The sequence below is a fragment of the Anomaloglossus baeobatrachus genome, chromosome 5 (genome assembly GCF_048569485.1).
Source record: "Anomaloglossus baeobatrachus isolate aAnoBae1 chromosome 5, aAnoBae1.hap1, whole genome shotgun sequence".
NCBI classification, from domain to species: Eukaryota; Metazoa; Chordata; class Amphibia; order Anura; family Aromobatidae; genus Anomaloglossus; species Anomaloglossus baeobatrachus.
Window position 1 is genome coordinate 292222154 of NC_134357.1, and position 22021 is coordinate 292244174.

The 22021-nt window shown below is 45.7% G+C and overlaps 1 protein-coding gene across 1 annotated transcript in view; it reads left to right on the forward strand.

The window, feature by feature from the left end:
• Positions 1 to 22021, forward strand: part of ST6GALNAC2 (ST6 N-acetylgalactosaminide alpha-2,6-sialyltransferase 2) — a 118641-nt gene that overhangs the window by 58263 nt on the left and 38357 nt on the right. Inside the window, exons 2-4 of the mRNA XM_075349560.1 lie at positions 18720 to 18803; positions 18883 to 18931; positions 19044 to 19227. Coding sequence (XP_075205675.1) covers positions 18720 to 18803; positions 18883 to 18931; positions 19044 to 19227 — 317 coding nt within the window. The remainder of the gene's footprint in view (positions 1 to 18719; positions 18804 to 18882; positions 18932 to 19043; positions 19228 to 22021) is intronic.

A 22021-nucleotide genomic window follows, 5' to 3' on the forward strand; every position in this document is an offset into this window, starting at 1 on the left:
AGCGGCGACCTATTCAGCGAATATGGGCGTAGCCGAATATTTGAGGTATTCGATCATCCCTAGCTGGGACTTCTGATCACGTGCATTGAGATGAAAACCAGAGTTGGCCGCGGTGACAGTAGAGAGGTGAGAGCTTCCATGCCTCTAACGCAGCACATTCATTAGCATGTTAGTACGCCCACAGGGGCGTGCTTACATGCTAAGGGGGCCAACAAGCCAAGGGACCTTGGGACCAGTCGCTAGCCTTTTTTTTACAGTCCGGGTTCGCTCATCACTAGATAAAGATTAGATATTAGAAAAACCTTTTGACAGCAAGAGTGATCACTTAGTGGAACAGGCTGCCACGAGAAGTGGTGCATTCTTCAAACAGAGGCGGGACAGTCATCTGGCTGAGATGGGTTAGTGAATCCCACATTGAACTGATGGTTGGATATGATGACGCTGAAGGTCCCTTCAAACTCTAACATTCTATGATTCTATGATCTGGTGAGAATTTCATGTCAATAAAACATTTAGAAGTATACAGTAGTTACTTAAAAAATTTGTGAGATGTTCTATACTTATTTCACCTGTTGTATCATCAATGCGTTTTTCCACCTTAGGGCTCATTCAGACCTTAGTTTTTCACTTACAAGTTCTATCCAAATGTTTCATGCATAAACTTACTACCTATTGTAGTCTACAGGGCTGAAGAAAATGCTTGAAAGAATCTTCCTATTTTTTTCTATTTTTACATTACTGAGATTGGAAATGAAGCACGCTTTACACACAATATATCTTACGATGTGTCGGCGGGGTCACGTCGTAAGTGACGCACATCCGGCATCGTAAGGTACATTGTAGTGTGTAACAGCTACGTGCGATTGTGATTGAATGGTAAAACGTTCATCGCACGCACGTTGTTCATTCCTCATAAATTGAACGTCAGGTTGTTCATCGTACCCGGGGTAGCACACATCGCAGTGTGTGACACCCCGGGAACGATGAACAGATCTTACCTGCGTCCTGTGGCTCCCGGCCAGCAATGCGGAAGGAAGGAGGTGGGCGGGATGTTTACGTCCCGCTCATCTCTGCCCCTCCGCTTCTATTGGCCGGCTGCCACGTGACGTCGATGTGACTCCGAACGTCCCTCCCACTCCAGTAACTGGATGTTCGCCACCCACATCGAGGTCATATGGACGGGTAAGTACATGTGACGGAGGTTAATCGTTTGTGCGGCACGTTCAACAAAATTGAACGTGCCGCACATACAATGGAGGCGGTTACAATCGCATATGATATCGTATGCAGAATCGTAACATGTAAAGCAGGCTTGACAGTTGGTTTCATAAGATTCTATCTATAAAGGAGGAGAGAGGGGGAAGAAGGAGCTCTTCCTCTAGCTCCTCCCTTCTTCTTGTCCTGTTTTCTACAATAGAATCCTGTACGTAGCAATTGACATCTATCTAGGTAATGTAAAAATCCGTCTTCACTGAAGACAGATTTTACCCAGGAATTGAGTATTTTGAGCATGAAAGATCAGTCCAGGAGGAGAAAGAACAAATTTATTGCAGAGTTGCTTATTTTGATGTGTACTATCGATTTATGAAATAAAAATTAAAATGATACTTACGCTTTCCGGAAGCCTGTTTTCACCTTCCTGACCAGGCCATTTTTTTCAATTCTGACCAGTGTCACTTTATGCAGTAATAAAATTGAAACAGTGAATCTGACAATGTTCTTTTTGTGACATATTGTATTTCATGTTAATGGTAAACTTAGGATGATATATATTTTTTGCATTTATTTGTGAAATTATCAGAAATTTGGTGACTATTTTGCAGTTTTCAAATTTTGGTGTCACCCGTAATGTGCCTCAAAAGTGCCTAAATGTGTTTTAGTAGTGCCTTTTGATCATAAAAAAAATGTTAAAACATACACATATTTCGTCTATTTTCCCACCGATATTACCCGTTATTGGCAACAAAAAAAAACAAAGTATGAAAATAACATAAAAATCAGGTTCCATGTATCATGAAAAAAGATGCAAAAATTATTTTATTATTTAAGAACAAAAAATAATTTTTGAAGACATGTAGGAAAAAAATCAAACAAAGTTTAGGCCACCATGGTACAAACAGAAAACCTGAGGTCATTGTCTGACACCTATGGAAGGGCCGGTCATATTTATCTAAAAATAGGAATCACTGCTGCATTTTCTCTTTTTTTATGTTATTCGAAACAGTCCTGTAAGTTAAAAGCCATTTTTTAATCAATTCCTAATGGTTCATGTGAGGGACCCTCAAGGCAATGTGTAGAGATGACATAAAAATAAATGAGGGAGCAGGTCAACTTGTCCAAGTAAAGCAATATTTCCATGTAAAACTGGATTAACACCTTAGAAAGTCACGAAGGTGCAAAGTAAGGGTTAAGGGTAGTGCTGGTGCATAACTTCCACATCTACTGTTGGTGTGCAAACAAAACATGCAGCTCAAAGATGGGAAAGGGCACGAATAGGAAAGGTAACGTCACACACAATACATGTCAACGCATATCAGCATGGGTCGTTTACCTAGTGGGTGGGAAAGGAGTGCATAGGTGTCAGCGGTATTAGAAATAATGGTTTATAATGAAAAAACACCACATGGATGCCAAAGATTAAAAAGGTAGCACTGATCGGATAAACTTTCCAGTATTCTCTCTTGGGACTTCATACAGGCTAGATAGCCACCTGTTACAGACATGAGCGACATTAGGAAAGAAGATGGGTAGTTGCCCAGGTGCTCCTTTTTCTAGTGAACGCTGAGCATAGTCACCACCCCTCAACAGAAGCCTCTTTGTGGTCCTGTCATCACGAATAATCATTAAACTGAGCAATAACGCAAGTGGTACCCAGGATTAAAACAGGGGTCTGATATTTTACACAAACAGCGTCTCTCTTCAACAAGGGCTGTGTCTGGTGTTACTATTATGGAAATTAGTTGCAAATCCGCATGCATCGACCCTGTATAGTGGCATGCAAGGTACTGAGCCTGTAGGCTCTCTCCTTTCTGTTGGATGGCACCTACATTACACACCTTATTCTACATTGCATTATGATGCATGCTATAGACTATAAAGACGCCCAGACACATTAGGGTAACAGTTAGCAGATAATGATTGGTTCAACCAACAGTCTAATGTGTATGGGAGCCCCAGGCAATTGATTTTATTCTCCCTGATATAAGCCACCAGGCACTGGCAGACAGACAGAAAAGGGCCTTTGTGTAAGAACAATATATGGACCCTTTGTAGTCAAATAACTCATCATAATGCACAATTCTAGCTGCTTTAGAGATAGAAATGGGTCCTCCAACCTCTTGGGCCCCAGGTTGCACCAATGATACGTCTACCCATGCCACCAGGGTTCATCTCGTCAAAAGGGGTGGTACATGCACAGCAAGCTGCTGATGAAGTTTCTAGAGCCGGTCTATTGATGACATTTTGTCATGTGCCATACCTTCTGATGAAAGAAGGACAGGCAATGACAGCAACTGTGGAGGGGAGACAGGTCATAGAGAGAACAGGTGACCTGTCAAAGATTGGAGGTTGGCAGTGGGTGAGGAAAAGAGAGAGACTGTGTCAGACTGTGGAGACAGGGGTCCACCAGTAGCATTGACACTGGGGGCCCATTGATCAACTACATGCAAATAATATTACATTCACAAATTTATCTATGTTGCTATATAACAATATACTGGGTAGCTTGTAAAATGAATGATGAGATGCTTCCTTTGTCTGTACATACTGAAACAAGTGTATGGTGCCAACTATTGATCATGTTGGGGAGTAAGTGACAAACTAATGCAAAGGGGCCCACCGGAGGATTCTCCTGTACTCCTGTGGGCCAGTCCAAGCCTGGGGAGAGAGTATTGCAGAGCTGGAAGTGCAGCACCTGTCTCGCTTTTTTTGAGATTAAAACTTCAAGGATGGGTTTCTCAAAAATGCCCCAACAAATACTAAATAAGGTATTAATGTAAAAAGCATGAAAGACGCTTTACACTCATGCCATTAGGGAGGAGCCAAATAACCTGCTGACAGGTCCTTTTTAAGTCAGCAAAATGTAAAATGTCAAAGTTTTGCCTAAGGTGAGTTTGTTAAATTTGTCAATGTCCAACTATACTATATACACTTATATTACCACATTTCTCGAATATTAAGGACTGGTCGAGCTATGCATAACATTTGAAGTAGAAGTGCAATCTGGATGGCCTGTGGTGTTGAGGTGTTGTCCTTGTGATACTAATGCTGAAATACGACATTAGAATCTGGCACATTTTTACATTGATATACAGCTCTATAATACGGCACCAATACCCATGCTGTACGGTGAGGAGCCTTCAGTTTTATAGGGAGACACATGGAGATTTGTTTGTAAATTATTAATATAAAGTCATTATGTCACGTTTCGATGCATGATACATTTCAGAGCAGTTCTCACCTAGAATCATTATGGGGTTTGGGTAGTGGCCATGTCCAGCATCTACTCTGAAGGTGAAGAATGTCCTAGCGGAGGGATGAGATTCCCTATAGCTCACATCTACAAGATAACATCTGTTAGCCATTGGCCTGTCGGCTTGTTTTTACTTGTACAATTGTAAAGTTGATCTAGTGTCCCGTTACGTCATCCCCACTGTCACGCTCGCCGCCGGATGATGATAAAGTGGTGAGCTAGAAAGTGGAACCACTGGATCACAGGGTGACCCCGGGCCTACCCTAACATGGGGTAGAGGACCAGGACTGTGGCAGCTGACCCTGAGGACAAGTGCAGACACAGGAGCAGACGGGACAGATTCTCAAGTGCAGACAGGAAACACCAGGGTGGCTCAAGGCAGGTAGCACAGGCAGGACAGACAGGCAGAGTCTTTAGCACCAACAGGGCAGGACAGAAAGACAAAGTCACTAACAAGGCAGACGGCAGAGCCAGGACAAACAGACAGGCAGAGTCTCTAGCACCAACAGAGCAGAACAGACAGGCAGAGTCTCTAGTAACAAGAGGGCAGGCAGAGTCCAGGTACAGGCAGGATGGGACTGGAACCAGGTGCCAATGTGGCGCCCCTGACCTGGTCAGGCACCACTGAGTACTGCACCCATGCTGGGGGCAGTGCAACACAGGTAAACCAGAAGGCTGATTGAGGTGTGACTACACAGGCGCATAGTAATCAGGTCTCACACATCTATCTTTGATAGGGACCCCTGGGGAATCCTGGAGGGGGCGTAGCCTCCATGTCCACTCAAGGGGTGTGGTAGAGAGCCTGGTTGCTAAGTTGCTTAGGCAGAGTAGTAAGGAGGGAGCTGAGTCTGAAGTGGAGCTCAGGGAGAGCAGACGCAAAGAGGAGACCTGAGGCTGCCACTATTCAGACAAGGTACGCGCAGTGACTACCGACGGGGGAGATTGGTCACCTGGTAGTGCCACCCAAAATCCACCCTAGGCTAGAGAGAGCAAAGGGGTGGCAGAATAAGGGGACTGCCAGGGAGGTACCAGGCCCGCAAGGGTAACAGGTCCCAGTGCAGAGATTTATTCAATTTTCTCCTGCCAAACCTGCCAGTGGGGGCACTTCAGACCCATACCATACCACCACAGAGTCCGCAGCCACGTAGCAAAGAGAGAGCCCATAGTTCACAGGAGGCAAGCAGCCGGAGTGACCTGGTCCAGGCTACAAGCAAACGGGCCAAAAGAAGGGGAGAGGGGCAACAGCAACTTCCCTGGGCGACCCCAGCAGGGCTTCAAGTAGGGGTCACCCCAAAACACACAGGGCTAGGAAGGCGAGTTGGTAGTCACCATCATCAGCCAGCCGGAAGGATACCTGGTTCCAGCCTGGTTCTCCCAGCTACACCCGGGTTACTCACCCTACCATCAACTGTGAGTAAAAACCCTGAAAGACTATTTGGACTGTGCCTGAGTCATTCTGCGACCTGTGGTTCCACACACCTACACAAGGCCTTGTGGCTTGCCTCACTCTCGGGAGGCCACTACATCTAACTGCACCCAACATCAGCCCCAGGTGTCCCCTTACACTACAGTGGCGGTCCCCACTGACCGCAATACCGAGAGTGGCGTCACGAAAATCCTAAAGAAAAGGTTCCCTACATGTGACCAGACCATCCCACGTGGAGTCCCTGAAGGTAATGCACTGACACAACACCTGTGGGGCTTCACACCAACAGGCAGGTTGGGCTGGGAGCCAGGTACGGGCAAGAACAGGACGGGATGGGACCAGATGGGTCAGGCAGGAACAGTAGAGAATGGGATCAGACGGGACAGGTGACCTGACAACTGACTAGACAGAACTAACTGACTAATAGGACTGACGGTGTTGAACAGGCAACTCCTCTAGTGGAAGATTGCCCTAAATAGCCAGTGCCTCTCAGTGATAGGCTGAGAGACACTTTCTGGGAGAGGTGCGCTTGCTCTTTAAGAGAGAGGCAAAGACTCTTGGAGGTGGGCAGCAAAGAAACCCACATGGAGGAGCGAGCAGGAATGCCGGGCAGCGAAGGAGCCAGCCGTGGCGGTGTGTCATTGTGTCTCCCTGTTAAGGCTGCTTTACACGCTCGTGAAAGCACCTGCCCCCGTCGTTTGTGCGTCACGGGCAAATCGCTGCCCGTGGCAGACAAAATCGCTAGTACCCGTCACACGGACTTACCTTCCTAGCGACGACGCTGTGGTCGGTGAACAGCCTCTTTTCTAAGGGGGCGGTTCATGCTTCGTCACAGCGACGTCACACGGCAGGCATCCAATAGAAGCGGAGGGGCTGAGAGCAGCCGCATGAAAGACACGCCCACTTAGTTGCCGGCGGTCGCAGGTACGGCGTTGTTCGTCGTTCCTGGGGTGTCACATGTAGCGTTGTGTGCTGCCTCAGGAACGACGAACAACCTGCGTCCAGCACCAGCAACGACATTTGGGAAATGGACGACGTGTCAACAATCAAAGATTTGGTGAGTATTTTACATTGTTAGCGGTCGCTCGTACCTGTCACAAGCAAAAAACGTCGCTAACGAGGCTGGATGTGTGTCACGAATTCCGTGACCCCAACGACATCTCGTTAGCGATGTTGTTGCGTGTAAAGCCCCCTTTACAGGGGAGAGGCAGGGACACAGTGTTACAACCACTTTCCCTTGTTTGCCACGATCAGTGTTTGTTCAGGTTTTCACATATTCATATGAATCTCGCTCACTTGCGTTTTTAATGCGTTTTTGCTGCACCGATTTTTGTTTATCTTACTTCCTGTCTAAATAACTTTATTGAAATCTCACAATGTGTACATGTGTTTTAAAAAATGTGTTTCCTTTTATCTGGACAGTAATTTCTATGGAGTAGATAGTACTAAAGCAACGATAGCATGTCTTCATGTTAACCTTATCCTGGCTGTCTTTCCCTTTTATATTTTTGCCCTTAATTCACTAAACTACACCTGTTTCTCAAAGACACATAGCAGCACAGATGGGTGTCGTGGCATCCCGTTCATTTCCTCTGGGATCCAAATGTCTCAGATCTGAGCCCTGCTGTTCCCTCTTAAGTTTCCTCCAGACACAAATCTAGCAATGTTCCTGCCAGCTCTCTGTGCCCAGCCAAGCTCTCCACCTTTTATCTCCTTACAAGACACAGATATAGTGACTTATCATTTGCCTAACGCCGGCCAATCATATGTTGCCAATAATGTCAGCGATGAAAAATATGTCTGTAGTTAGCTGTCAATCATTAGTACTTAAAATCATTGAGCATTGGGAAATATAATTAAAATGATGGTTCTATTTTCCTATATTGTTCTACCGTTGGCTAACAGCTTCTAATATGTGTTGTGTGCAAATGGCTAAAAAGAAAAACATGGCAGTCCAATTATCATGCTTTTTAAAGAGAACCTGACATCAGGATCTACTCCTATCAGCTTATTACAGCCCTATATTTGAAGCACCACTCCAGCGGTTTGTTTTTTAGTGCTGGAGTGGTGCTTTAAAACACATGTCCCCTGCCCCCTACCCTTCCGCACTTTCACCTTCTTTTTTACGGTCCTACGGTGCTATTTTGTGCCCTTAACTTCTAAATGGCTGAAAGTCAAAAGTTACATTTCAAGCTCTAAATACAAGTCTATGAGGGCCAGAATGAATCTCTCATAGACTTATATTGATTTCTGACTTCCAGTGCAGTCCATTAAAGGGAACCTGTTAATTCCCTTATGCGTTCTAACCTATAAGGAGGGTGATATGTGGCCTAATAACCCATTCCTACCCATCCCTGTGTTGTAATACCGTGTAATATGAATGTATAAAAATATGTTTTATTACTTATGTGTTCCCTATGTAAATAAGCAGAGGCTTTAGCCCCATGGGCGTCGTACTGCCCTGTGGACATTTGCATGATACCATGGATTTACATGAGTGACATCACCGTCTGCTCCTTGAGATCCCCTTGTGTGCGCGCTTACCATCCCCGCAGCCTTGTTATCTGGGTGCTTGCTTCTCGGCTTCAGAGGCGCTCTGCGCATGGTCGGAACCGCAGAAGCGTTTCTGTTATACTTTTCCTCTGATTTTGCCTCTCCTGGTTTTGGCTGCAAATACTGATGTAAAATAATGCAGCTCTGTAATTAGTTAATAGGGGTAGACCTTGCTATAATAGAAAACTATTATACAGTATTGTGCAAATGTTTTAGACAGGTGTGAAAAAAATGCTGCAAATTAAGAATACTTTCTTAAAATAGAAGTGTTACTGTGACGCCCTGGGCAAGCCAGGGGTTACAGGTCATGACACCACCACACCCTACACCACGGATAGGTACACCAAAGCTACACAAAAATCCTTGTTGCCTTCCTACAGGGGCTGATGTTCACACCAGGGGGTGGGCCAGGCGGTTGGCTCCGCCCACCGAGGAGTTCACAGCCCTGGAGGCGGGAGAAACCAGACAGATAGAGTTAAGCTAGGGAAGTGGAAGGAAGTGGTAGAGGAGCAAGAGAGAGGAGTAAAAGTGGAAGAGAAAGTAACAGCCTGAAGTTGGTCCGGGTGTGTGCCCCGGACTGAGAACAGCAAGGTTAGCAGACGGCGGTGACTGTCTGCAGGAGAGGCTGATCGGAGGTTGCCGAAAGGACCGTGGACGGGTGGTGGCCCGGCGCTACCGGAGCGGTATACGAAGAGAAGCCAGCACCATTGGCAGGGGCCTTTCGGATCCCGGCAAGGCTAGGAGTCGCCGTGAATTTGCCAAATCAATCAGTGAAGGGGACCTCCTGGGTCTCCCAACAACTAAGTCCCGATTGAAGGCAACAGTCCAACCGTTAGAGAGAGACACCACCACCGCCAAGGCACCAGTTTCTCAGGGCCAGCGCCTGCGGGCAAAGAGGGGCTCCTCCGTCACATATCCAAGCCAGGGAGCGGGTTACCGGTGGGAACCCATCGCTACCAACATTTCATTAGGTGCAGGGACAGAGACCGTCACCGTCAACTACCGGGGAAAAGCAACAGCAGCCGTCCGTGGGAACCGTCTTTCCAGCCGTTTGTTTTACCGAGAACTGTGTCACCATCTCAGGCTGAGTACCACAGTGCCGTGAGGCACAGCGCTGCCCCCCGCGTCCCTGCACCCCAGCAAGCCCTGCACCGGCCCTGCCATCCAGCATTCCCCACCTCATCACTGGGCCCCGGGACAACCACCCCCTACCCACGGAGGGGAGAACTAACAACTTTGCTGCTCCCTGTCACCGCTCCCGGGATCCCCATACAGAGCAGCAGTGGTGTCCACACAATCACCACAACCGTGGGTGGCGTCACGGACAATAAATCCCCAAAACCAATCCCCTTTTCACTCACGGGCGAGGAGCGCCACTCGAGTCCCCGGGATCTGGCCCATCGCTCGAGCCACCGAGCAGCAGCAGGCCGCAGCAGCAGCGGCAGCTGGACCCGCGCAGTGGGAGAGCGCAGCGTCCCCTCCTCCGCCCGCGACATTACTAGTTTATTTTTATCAATTAACAATATGCAAAGTGAATGAAAAAAGAGAAATCAAATTCAAAATTAAAATTTTTTGTGGACCTCCCTTTGCCTTCAAAGCATCAGTTCTTCTAGGTATAGGACACTTGTACAGTTTTTGAATGAATTTGGCAAGGAGATAGTTCCAAATATCTTGAAAAACTAATCCCAGAGGCTTGTCCAAATTCTTCTTTCTATTTAGGTAATCCTATACAGGCTCTATGATGTTGAAATCAGGGCTGTGTAGGGACATTTCATCAGTCACCTCCAGGATATCTTGTTCTTCTTCACACTGAAGATAGTTTTTAATGGGTGTACCTTTGCGTTGTTGTCCTGCTGCAATATAAATTTAAAGCCAATTAGATGCTTTTTTGATAGTATTGCTGCAGGGTCGGACTGGAGTGTCTGGGGCCCACTAGAGGAATTGACTACAGGGGCCCACCCTACAGCGATATGCAAATACCTGTTAGCCGTTATCCACATTATAGTGGAGCACTGACTGTGAAGCACAGGTGGCTCCTGCACATCTCCTGTGCACACACAATAACTGATATACAATTACAGTACAGTAGTTTGCAGTAAGGGGAATCTTTGGTGAAAACAAGTGATCACCGATGCACAGGTCAGGTAGGCGATAACTTATTCAATGAATGGATCATTGGACGAGTTGGACATCAGTTCCACTTTCAAGGTGATAAAAGTTGCACGATCAGTGCAGGTCCCAGAAATCTGTTCCCACAGATGAATATAGACAGAAGATCTGTATATAGTGCACAGGTAATACAGTGATCACCAGAGACATTAATTAGTGACATTATACACAGGAGCTCTGTATATAGTGTATAGTGTGTGTGTACATCTAAGGCTATGTTCACACACTGCGTTTTTTACCTGCGTTTTGGGTCCGTTTTGGGTCCGTTTTTGCTGCAGAAATTTCTTGAGAAATTCTTGTAACCTTTCTGCAGACATTCCCCAGCAAAACCTATGGCAAAAAAAATTAGCTGTGCACACACTGCGTTTTTTTCTTAAGAAAATTCTTTCAGTAGATTTTCTTAAGAAAAAGAATGAGCATGTCACTTCTTTTCTGCAGCTAACTGCGTTTTTTGCCATAGATAATTGGCACAATAACGCAGGGAGCAACCAGCGGTAAAAACGGACCTAAAACGGACCTAAAACGGACCTAAAACGGACCTAAAACGGACCTAAAACGCAGGTGCGTTTTTGGTGCGTTTTTTAACACAGGTGCACTCTTAAGAAATTTCTTAAGAAATTTCTTAAGAAAAATCATTTTTCTAGTGTGAACATAGCCTAATACACTGACTTACCATTGACGTCTCTAGCTGAAATTATTCATCTTCTCTTTTACTCTTCACCCATCACTGACCACCATAACTTCTTCCTCCCATGATGTGACTGTACAGAAAATAACACAGTCACCTGTAGCCGATTCCTCCCAGACCACATTCCTCACTTTTCCCCCAATTTCTACACCACGTCAGACTTTTGTTCCCATGGAAGACAGTATCCTCAAAATTAAATTATATTACAGCAATAATAATGTCCCTTAATTTGCCCCTACAGAAATTATCTCTACTATTTGCCACCATAAACCAATAATGTACAGTATGTTACTCGTTCTGGCCCCATATAGTAATAATATCTCCCATCCTGGTCCCCTTTACTTAATAATGGCCCCATCTTGGCCACCTTTATTTGATAAAGTCTTCAATAATGGGCCCCTATGTTACCTCAAATGATAGTTCATTCCTAAGTTAGGGACACAGAAGCTGGCAGTGATTGGATATGGGGCTCCCATGATGTCACAATGTAATCTGAGCTACGAATCGTGATTACTGACAGCGCTGAAACGGTGCCAGCACCAGAGGTGTTTAAATACAGGGTCTTTTATTTTAACTGGGGGAAACAGATGGGGTTGTTAATTGCTTCCTGCACAAAATATCCACCCTCCAAAATAGCCCACAAAGTGCCCCTTTCCATAATGTCCCCCCAAAATTTGCCCTATCATATCTCCCTTATATCTCTGCATAAAGTCCCCCCTCGCTCGTCATTATACTAAGCCTCCTTTCACAATCTCCTTCCTAATTGCCTCATTATGTCCCTTATTGCTCCATAGTGTCCACCAATGCCCTACAATGTCCTAATTTGCTTCATATGTCCCTCACTGCCCCATAATATCCCCTATTCCCCCATAATATCTCCCATTGCCTCATAATGTCCCTCATTGCCCTATCATGTCCCACCTAGCCCTTTCCTGTCCCACATTGCCCTATCATGTCCCACATTGCCCTATCATGTCCCACATTGCCCCATCATGTCCCACATTGCCCCATCATGTCCCACATTGCCCTATCCTGTCCCACATTGCCCTATTCTGTCGCACATTGCCCTATCCTGACCCACATTGCCCTATCCTGTCCCACATTGCCCTATACCAATAATGGCGAACCTTTCACAGGCCGAGTGCCCAAACTGCAGCCCAAAACTAAATTTTTTTTGTGAAGTGCCAACATGATAATTTAACCAATTCTATTATGTAAATAATTAATTGATTTTAAACTTCACTTTGCAGTCTTCTCTTCTCTTCAGCATGGGGCATCAAGCTTATGCGTGCTTACCACACATTGATGCTGAGCCTATCCCACTTCCCGCTCCAGACACAGCAGTTGGATTGATCTATATGGGAAAGAAATGCAGAACATTAGACAGACAGATTTTAGCATGGAATGCAATCAAATTCCAAACTGATATCTACATTTCAAAGTCTGAACATCTCTAAATCCCATAAAGACATACGAGTTGCTCCCCCCTTCAATATGTAGTTATGTCCCCCTTTCTGGGCCACTTCCTGGTAAATATGTCCCCTATCCTGATATATATTTCCTACATTCTGGTATATTTGTCCCTATTATGTCCCCATCCTGGCAAATATCCTCCATCCTGGTAAATGTTCCCCATCCTGGCATGTCCTCCATCCTGGTAAATGCTCCTCATCCTGGTAAATGCTCCCTATCCTGGTAAATGCTCCCCATCCTAGTAAATGTCCTCCATCCTGGTAAATGTTCCCCATCCTGGCATGTCCTCCATCCTAGTAAATGCTCCCCATCCTGGTAAATGCTCTCCATCCTAGTAAATGTCCTCCATCCTGGTAAATGTTCTCCATTGTGGTAAATGTACCTCATACTGGTAAATGTACCCCATGCTGGCATGTTCCTCCATGTTGGCATGTGCCCCATCCTTGTATGTGCCCCATTATGGCATGTTTCCCGATCCTTGTATGTCCCCCATCCTTGTATATCCCCCATCCTTGTATATGCCCCATCCTTGTATGTGCCCCATCCTTGTATGTGCTCCATCCTGGCATGTCCCTCACCCTTACATGTTCCCCATCCTTGTATGCCCCCCATCCTGACATGTGCCCCCATCCTGGCATGTTCCCCCATCCTGGCATATTCCCCCATTTTCGTATATCCCCCATCCTTGTATGTACCCCATCCTGGTATGTGCCCCATCCTTGTATGTCCCCCATTCTGGCAAGTGCCCCCATCCTGGTATGTCCCCCATCCTTACATGTGCCCCATCCTTTTATGTCCCCGATCCTGACATGTGCCCGATCCTGGCATGTTCCCCCCATGCTGGCATGTTCCCCCATCCTAGCATTTTTCCCCCCATCCTGGCATATTTCCCCAGCCGTGTATGTGCCTCCATCCTGGCATATGCCCCATCCTTACATGTTCCCCCATCCTTACATGTGCCCCATCCTGGCATGTGCCCCATCCTGGCATGTGCCTCATCCTTGTATGTGCCCCATCCTTGTTTGTCCCCCATTCTGGTATGTCTCTCATTCTGGTATGTCCCCCATCCTGGCATGTTCCCCCATCCTGGCATGTGCCCCATCCTTATGTGTCCCATCCTGGTATGTGCCCCATCCTGGCATGTTTCCCACAGCCTGTCATGTTCCCCCATTCCGGCATGTTTCTCCATCGTGGCATGTCCTCAATCATGGTACAGACGCACACACACTTAAAAGAAAAAGAAAAAAAATCATACTCACCTTCCAACACCCGCTCCAGCGCTGCGGGCCGCTGGGTCCACAGTTCCCGCGCGGCCATAAGACGTCATTACGCCAGCACCGCTTAAAGACGCTCCCGGTGTCTCCTAGGCAACAGGCCTGCGGCCTAGGAGAGGAGTGTCAGAGCGAGGAGAAATGTCTTCTCCGCTCCAACACAACTTTGAACTGCTAGCGCGATCACACCAGCAGTTCCAAGCAGCAGCATGAGGCTGTCTGGCACGTGTGCCATAGGTTTGCCATCATTGCCCTATCCTGTTCCACATTGCCCTATCATGTACCATATTACCCTATCATGTCCCCCATTGCCCTATCCTGTCCCCCATTGCCCTATCCTGTCCAACATTGCCCTATCCTGTCTCACATTGCCCTATCCTGTCCCTCATTGCCCAATACTGTCCACCATTGTCCTATAATGTCCCACATTGCCCTATCCTGTCCCACATTGCCCTACCCTGTCCCACATCACCCCATCATGTCCCACATTGCCCCATCATGTCCCACATTGCCCTATCATGTCCCACCTAGCCCTATCCTGTCCCACCTAGCCCTATCATGTTCCACCTAGCCCTATCATGTTCCACATTGCCCTATCCTGTCCCACATTGCCCCATCCTGTCCCACATTTCCCTATCATGTCCCACATTGCCCTATCATGTCCCACATCGCCCCATCATGTCCCAGATTGCCCTATCATGTCCCACCTAGCCCTATCCTGTCCCACATTGCCCTATCCTGTCCCACATTGCCCTATCCTGTCCCACATTGCCCCATCCTGTCCCACATTTCTCTATCATGTCCCACATTGCCTCATCATGTCCCACATTGCCCCATCATGTCCCACATTGCCCTATCATGTCCCACGTAGCCCTTTCCTGTCCCACATTGCCCTATCCTGTCCCACATTGCCCTATCCTGTCCCACATTGCCCCATCATGTCCCACATTGCCCTATCATGTCCCACATTGCCCTATACTTTCCCACATTGCCCTATCCTGTCCCCCTTTGCCCTATCCTGTTCCCCATTGCCTTATCCTGTCCCACATTGCCCTACCATGTCCCACATTGCCCAATAATGTCCCCCATTGCCCTATCATGTCCCCCACTGCCCGATAATGTAACTTCTAAAGTAACACCACTCCTCCCCCACCACGGCCCCTGCATCTAAAATGATTCTCCATGTCATGTTTGGATCCTCAGGAGCGCTTACCCGGTGCCTGCGCAACTACTTTTTCCGTGCAGCTCCGGTGATGACAGTATGTCGGTGCGAAGCTCTTCTGCCTCAGTTCTGGTGCTGCACTGTTCAAATGTATGCTCACCTGAAAGACGCGCATTTGAATATGAGAGGTGAAGTCTGCAGGTCCTGCGAGTACCACATATTGTGCAGGCCTAAGGACTTTTGGTGAGTCATATGACTGTGATGTCACCACAAGTCATTCTGCAACCGCAGAATTTGTACGATCACTGCAGATTATGATGGACAGGCTGGGGGCCCCTCAGAGCGTGGGTGCCCAGTCTGCCCGCTCTAACGGTGGCCCTGAGAAACACCCCTGCCCAGTGCACAGTAACAAGTCCGCAGTACCCCACACAATATAAAGCATGGGGGCCCACTGGGGACCTGGGGCCCACCGGGGTATTCCCCGGTGCACTGGTGAGTTAGTCCAACCCTGGTATTGCATGATAGATCGGTATCTGCCCCTGGTATTGCATGATAGATCGGTATCTGCCCGTATTTCTATGATTTGATGATATCATTAATACTGACCAATTCTTCAACCCCATTTGCTGGAATGTAGCTCCAAATTTGCAAAGAACCTCCACCATGGTTCACTGTTGCCTGCAGACATTCATTTCTGCTCTCCAGCTATTCTCTTAACAGACTGCCTTCTGTTACAGCCAAATATTTTACATTTTTATTCTTCAGTAAAGATTTCCTATTTTTGCATGTATAGTTGCATCATTTCTACTTATTTACATGTTGACAGTATGGCTTTTGGCTCCAGTTCTTTCCTCACCTACCTAAGAGGAATATGTCATCAGGTTTTTGCTATGTATCGTAAGCTAAAGACTGTACCCTGCAAGGGTTATAACATGGAATTTAGTGATGCCTGTCTTGTCAAGGTCCGATCTGTTGTTTATTTGATATGTTTATTTAAGCAGCAGGACTTCTCATTGCTCTGACTACAATGTCAAGCACATGGCAGTCCAGCATGCCCCCTACTCTGATTGAAACCTCACTGTCAATATATAATCTTTTAGCTGTGCTACATGGCTAAATCCAAAAGCTCTGATTGTGTCAGAAAGGCTGCACCCAGTAATCTAAGTGATACACCATTGGATTCAGGATCTCTTTGCCTACATCATGCTTCTCTCAGATGAGGTAGCAAAAACCTACTGACACATTCCCTTTAAAGGTTTTGCACAAGGCTGTATATGTGACTATTCCCTGGCTGTATTAGCTATCATTCAAATATTAGCTATGATTGATAGTGATTTTTACTCAACTTGCTCATTAACCTGTGTATCAATTTTCTTGCATTGATATTGCAATGAATATAGCCAACCCTTCTTCTTTCTGCTGATTAGTAAAAGTTATCAATTATGTATGATATATTTTGATGATCCATTCTAAAAATAGACAATCAATGTAAATCATATATAATCCATCTAATTAGTTAATTTAGTAAAATCTGCAGTAGATGTTAATACAGTTTGTAAACTGGAAAGTGAAATGGAGACGTCTTGATGCAGATTCATTTTAAGTATGGACATGCAAACATTTTCCATAAAGTATTAACATTATGACTGCCAAGTATGCTCACTATAAAGCTCTCCAAAACAGATTATTTAACCAACAAGTTCACATCCATTGGATTTTAGGACAGGGGCAGGCGGCCGTAGTTTCTTTCATCCAAATGAATCAGGCCGATTATGCATATAACAGTGATCAAACTCTAATAAAAGTTTGATCCAAGTGTCAGCATAGTGTGATCCGATTTTCTTGGATGGCAGAATCGGATTAAACTGTGAGGGGAAGATGAAGAACAAAATTTCTCCATCTTTTCCACTTTGTCAGCGTGCAAATCGCACTGTACTTGGATGTCATCTGTGTGCAGTCCGATGATTTCCACGTACTTATGAACTCATTGACTTGTATGGCCAAATGTGATACGAATATCAGATCAGACTTGAACATCCAGTGATTTTTATTTCTCAGACAGATACTATCTGAGAAAAAAATCTGTCATGCGCGCAGTCCCACAGATTTAAGCCTGCTTTACACGCTACAAGATATCTTACGATGTGTCGGCGGGGTCACGTCGTAAGTGACGCACATCCGGCATCGTAAGGTATGTTGTAGCGTGTGACAGCGACGTGCAATTGCGATTGAACGAAAAACCGTTCATCGCATGCACGTCGTTCATTCCTGACGAATTGAACATCAGATTGTTCATCGTACCCGGGGTAGCGCACATCGCAGTGTGTGACACCCCGGGAACGATGAACAGATCTCACCTGCCTCCTGCGGCTCACGGCCAGCAATGCGGAAGGAAGGAGGTGGGTGGGATGTTTACGTCCTGCTCAGCTCCGCCCCTTCGCTTCTATTGGCCGGCTGCCGCGTGACGTTGATGTGACACCAAACGTCCCTTCCACTCCAGGAAGTGGACGTTCGCCGCCCACATCGAGGTCGTATGGAAGGTAAGTATGTGTGATGGGGGTTAATCGTATGTGCGGCACGTTCAACAAATTGAACGTGCTGCACATACGATGGGGGCGTTGCAAATAGCATACGATATCGTATGCGAAATTGCAACGTGCAAAGCAGGCTTAACATTGGTCCAAGTGTGATCCAATGTTTTGTCAGATCTCTTGTGGACCGAAAATATGGCCGTCTGCCCCTGCCATTAGGTGGTACTATGAAAAAAAGCCTTGAAGAAGAAATAAACTGTCTATGTTTTACTTCTACAACAGAATACCATAGATTGAAAATCTTTCTATAATTTCTTAGTACAAGTTTACAATAACAACGAGTTTATCCACATTTTGCAAAATTCTAGGCATGTCCTCTAGGGCAGCAGGTGACTGCAATACTAGTGCATCAAGTGCAGCATCAAAATATTTTCCCACAAACTTGTCCCTTTTCATGTCACACACGTCCAAGTCCCTGCCATGGCTCTTCAGATGTCTGCCACGCTTCTTGAATGTGCATTTGGACACCAGGGTTCCATCATTAGACAGCATTTCATCATCACACACAAAAAGTCTTTAGCAAGCTCTGCTATTCGAGGGTTTTCGTGAGCCTTCAGCGTGTGCCAGGAAGATTTGGCAGCCTAGACATTTTAGGAGTGTCGGCAAGTATGGATGTATCCAGGTCATCTAGGGCCAGCTTATTGACATTCTCCAGTACACATTTTGTATTAATGGCACCTATACACAACTTTTATAACTGCCGACCAAGAAGATGTCAGACTAGTCAAAGACCATGAAATATGGCTATAGAGATGTCACAGACATGACATTATTAGAGTTGTGAGACCTGTGGATTAACTGGTGAAAGTCCTGTGAATCGTGGAAGTTATTGTACAATTGATACTAAAGAGTAAAAATATGCAAAACAGACATCATTGGTATTTAGATTTCATGTGTCTTCTTTTTTTCTTACAGACCTCTTCGGTCAGAATTTGGCCTTCAGTCCATTTTCAGGTGGTCAAATGAAAATCAAAACAACAATGAAACAAATCAGGAGAGGTGAGGAAAAAATAATATCATGCATCAAAAGTTCTGTAAATAGAAAGTGAAATAATTCTGATTTACTGCTTCAATGTAGGAAAACGGACCAAAAGGCCGCAGTGACAATAACGAAGTCTAACGTCAAGGTAATCCGGATGCTCGAGATGTACTGAATGTGGCTTCACGGCAGAAGTTTCATTTTGTGAAAACGATTCAATGTCTAATCTTTTATTAAGACCCTTTCTCTTTTCCTTCTAGCTGTATGCTGACCATGCGTGCCCCACATCTATACGTTCCCGTATACAGAGCGATGCTTATTTTAAAAATCTGTTCGATTTTGACATCCCAGTGCTTATGTGGGATAGTCATTATAATGAGGATGCCAAGAAAAATTATAGCCAGAGACCACCACCGTATGGCTGGAAGAATCTTCCTACAGAAGGTAGCCATTATCATATGTCATAAATGTGTCAAGGTATTAAATATTTTACTATTAAAGAGGTTATTCACTACTTTTACATTGATGGCCTATCCCTAGGATAGGCCATCAATGTCTGATCTGCCAGGGTCCTTCACCCGCCACCCCCGCCGATCAGCTGTTTTCAGTTCTAGCAGCAGCAGCCTGTGGCCTGTAATGTTCAGTTCCGGAGCTGCTCCATCTTCTGATACTGGCCGTGTACTGCACATTTGCCTCCTATTGATCTAAATAGGAGGCAGATGTTCAGTACTTGACCGCGGCCGCTATCAGAAGGCGGAGCGGCATCAGAACTGAGCATTTTGGGCCACAGGCTGCCACCGCCAGGACCGAGAGCAGATGATCAGCGGAGGTGCCGATCAAACACTGATGACCTATCCTAAGGATAGGCCATCAATGTAAAAGTAGTGGACCACCCCTTTAAGTAAAGCACATAGAAAAGTAAGAAATAATTATAATGGTAAATGTATACCACAAAACCAGGAAATACAATTTTATTTCCAAATGGCAAAGCGTGCTTTAAAAAAAAATACAACAAAAAAAAACAAAAAAACAAATTGACCCTCTGGTTCCAACACTTACATGGTCCCTGCTGGCCTGAGCTTCCTACTGTCAGATATGGTCTAACCTGCATAGACCAGCAAAATATCAATTTAGACCACATTCATACTGTGCAGTTTTGGTGCAATCAGAGCATGCAATTTTTCAGTTTCTTATAATTTGCCTAGCCATAATATAACATAAAAATTCAAGAAAGTATAGTGGATTGTCCATATATCTTTTTTTATTTCAATGCAAATTGTACAATGCTTTATTTCTCCTGTGATGGTGCTACAGTGGTATTGCATGCTTGCTTCTCAGATGCCCCATAGTTTTATTGTTAATCCAAGGATCAGTTTAGAGAGTTTAGGTACCGTCACACATAACGAGATCGCTAGCGAGATCGCAGCTGAATCACGGTTTCTGTGACGCAGTAGCGATCCCGTTAGCGATCTCGTTATGTGTGACATCTACCAGCGATCAGGCCCCTGCTGTGAGATCTCTAGTCGTTGCAGAATGGTCCAGGCCATTTTCTTCAAAGGCGATGTCCTGCTGGGCAGGACACATCGCTGTGTTTGACACTGTGTGACAGGGTTACAGTGACTGCTGAGATCGTTATACAGGTCGCTACTGCGACCTGTATTGTTCCTGCATCGCTGGTAAGATCTGACTGTGTGACATCCCACCAGCGACCTCCCAGCGACTTACCAGCGATCCCTATCAGGTCGCATCGTTTTCAGGATCACTGGTAAGTCGTTGTGTGTGACTGGGCCTTTATATTCTCTATCTTAAGGAGCCCCCTCTGACTTCCTGTTTGCCGGGGGGGCGGTGAGCTCCTGATTGATTGACAGTTCAGGCCAGCAGCATGGTTGCACTCCTTCCCTGAACGTGCTCTCTCAAATGCTGCTGGTAAAGTCAGATTTGCCCCTGCATCATCAGAGGAGCGCATTATTTCTGAACCTAGCTAGAGCCAATGATTCAGAAGATGCATCATGGCAGTGCTAACAAACTCTATAACAAAGAGCTTGCAAGCCCTGCACACATTGTGTATGAAACTGACCACCTGTATCAGACTACAGAAGTGGCTGGTAATCTAGGCAATGAGCAGTACACAGAAGAATTAAAGAACCCTGTGTTCTTTTTTTTTCTACTCACAAAGTCAGTGAACTGGAAGCTGCAGTAAGGCTGGAGTCACTCAAGCAAGAATCGCATCACACTGCCCGGACTGGCCACTGGCTCTTATGGCAGGAGCGGGTCAGCTGCATGTATTTCTATGCAGCTGACATGCTCCTGCCAGGATAGCCGGTGGCCAGTCCTGGCTATGTGATGTGATCCTCGACTAAGTCACACGCAAGTGTGACTCCAGCCTAAAAGATATTCTATAATTCCATACTTCAACTATATTTTAGGGTCAGTATCTCAACCGGAACACCTGATCTCTGTGTGGTTTCACTAAACAGGACTAAGTGGTCTAACCAGTGGAGTCATGTAAGAAACTGGCCTTCACACTTGTAGTCCATAATATGGTCTTCAGAAGTAGACCTAGATCAGCATCGCTGTAGGCTGTTTCAAGGAGTGCTTGGACTCGCACAATCAAATATTCTGAATCTGTGGTCGCATACCATTGTGGTTCTATCCGATTAGTGGAGCTGAATACAGCTCCACAGCTTTGAATACCATGTGTTATTTTAGTGGTAATGTGAAAGAAACCAAGTGGAGCTGAATTATTGCATTTTTGTAAAACAAGAGGCACGTGGAAATTCAGTAATTTTTTTCCTCATTGTATATCATCACCTGTAGTCTTTGTGTACTCAGTAAAAGCCTTCATATATCACATTTTTGTTCACCCTTCTATCATGCATACTCATCCTATTTGTCCAAACAATGCATTGCCTGTTTCCTCCTTCATTCTTTTGATTGCTGAACTTTATCTGTACATCTACTCATAAGAATCTTGTATTCTTCCGCCATGGCCTACACAATGAACGCACGCCAACATGTCCACAGATTTCTGCAGTGTGACATTCCCTCACCATATCAAATCTCCCAAACAATGACATTCATTCATTTTACGGGACCCATCCCCAGAGTCACACACAGAGTTCTTATGTCCTAAATTATCTCCAATAGGGTAGCTCTGGATGCAAGTAGCCCTTTGAGAAGACGGGACTTGTCAAAAGACTGCAATTTGGAAGCTAAATTTCTGGAGAGAAAATACATT